General features: G+C 52.4%; 1 protein-coding gene across 1 annotated transcript in view; it reads left to right on the forward strand.

The window, feature by feature from the left end:
- KCNT1 (potassium channel, subfamily T, member 1) overlaps positions 1-1298 on the forward strand; it is a gene marked incomplete at its 3' end in the record, with an annotated part of 39580 nt that overhangs the window by 31941 nt on the left and 6341 nt on the right. Inside the window, exon 19 of the mRNA XM_010131162.1 lies at positions 2-157. Within this exon, the coding sequence (XP_010129464.1) occupies positions 2-157 (156 nt within the window). The remainder of the gene's footprint in view (position 1; positions 158-1298) is intronic.

The raw sequence follows: 1298 nt of genomic DNA on the forward strand, positions 1-1298 counted from the left end.
GCGTCGGACACTTGCTTCTACATCAACATCACCAAGGAGGAGAACTCCGCCTTCATTTTCAAGCAGGAGGAGAAGCAGAAGAAGAAGGGCTTTGCGGGGAGAGGCACCTACGACGGCCCATCCCGCCTGCCTGTGCACAGCATCATCGCCAGCATGGGTGAGGCAGCAGGGCAGGGGGTCAGCAGGGCTCCCTGGGCAGGGGGACACACACCACTCCATCTCCTTCCCCAGGTTTGGGTTTATTTTGCTTTTTTGTGAACTCCTTGCTGTGCCCCCCACCTGCACTTGAAAGTCCTTCCTATTCCCTGTCCCAGTCACCTCACCAGTGAAATACACGCTGCTCCTTGCACCCTGGGGGCTCTCACCCAACTCCAACAGCGTTATTAAAGCTCATGATGTCCATTATCATTAACAGTATTTGCATAAATCCCCCAAGCCCTGGCTGGAAGAATAGATGCTGTTGGCCGCATCCTAAATCATGTTTATAAATCACCACCCGATGAAGAGCAGTTTGCTCTGCAGCGAGCGGTGCATTTTCACAAATAAAAAATACCGTGAGTCATTACTTCCAGCTTGTATCTGGGGAGAGCGAGTTTTGGGGAGGCTGCATTACACGAGCAGATTATGTTTCAGGCAAATAATTTATGGGTTTGTACTCATGAGCAGCAATTTGCATAGATTATCCCCCAGCAAGCCGCAAAGCACTTTGCCGAGCAGCATTTGTCACTGTTCTTATTCCGGGGGCTCGCTCACAGAGGGACCTTTGGCAGAGTTATGAGAGGGAGAGAAATTGCTCGAGTCCAAGCAGGGCACAGCTTTGCTCTGGGCTTTGCTTGCCGGGAAACTCCCTGCGTTTCTGACCATCTAAAAATCCAAGACTCAGAGGAGAGCCCCAGCGGGGGTTTCTGGTGGTGACTTGGTGGCCCCTGTCAAGAATCCATAAATATATTTGATTTTTGGATGCTGCTGGAGGTCAGGATGGGGAGGTCTTGTCTCGTCTCAAGATTAGGAGGGATGGAGCAGGTGGATGCTGCATTGTGCTGCATTGGGGGCTGCCAACCTGCCTCTTGCTGGGGGCTTGAGGACAGGGCGTCCACGGGGAGGGCAGTGTCCCAGTGAAGGGCAGACACGGTGGCATCAGCTTGTTCCTAACGTGGCTGGTGTCTCCCAGAGCCTGCAAAGCTCTGGAGGAAGGAGTTAGGCTGGAGGGTTGTCATCTCTGAGATACATCAGAATAATAAAAACCACCATAAAGACAGGTTTTGTGGGGTCACTGAGCATCAGGTGGGCAAGCGGTT

This window comes from Buceros rhinoceros, unplaced genomic scaffold (genome assembly GCF_000710305.1).
Source record: "Buceros rhinoceros silvestris isolate BGI_N320 unplaced genomic scaffold, ASM71030v1 scaffold18672, whole genome shotgun sequence".
Taxonomy (NCBI): Eukaryota; Metazoa; Chordata; class Aves; order Bucerotiformes; family Bucerotidae; genus Buceros; species Buceros rhinoceros.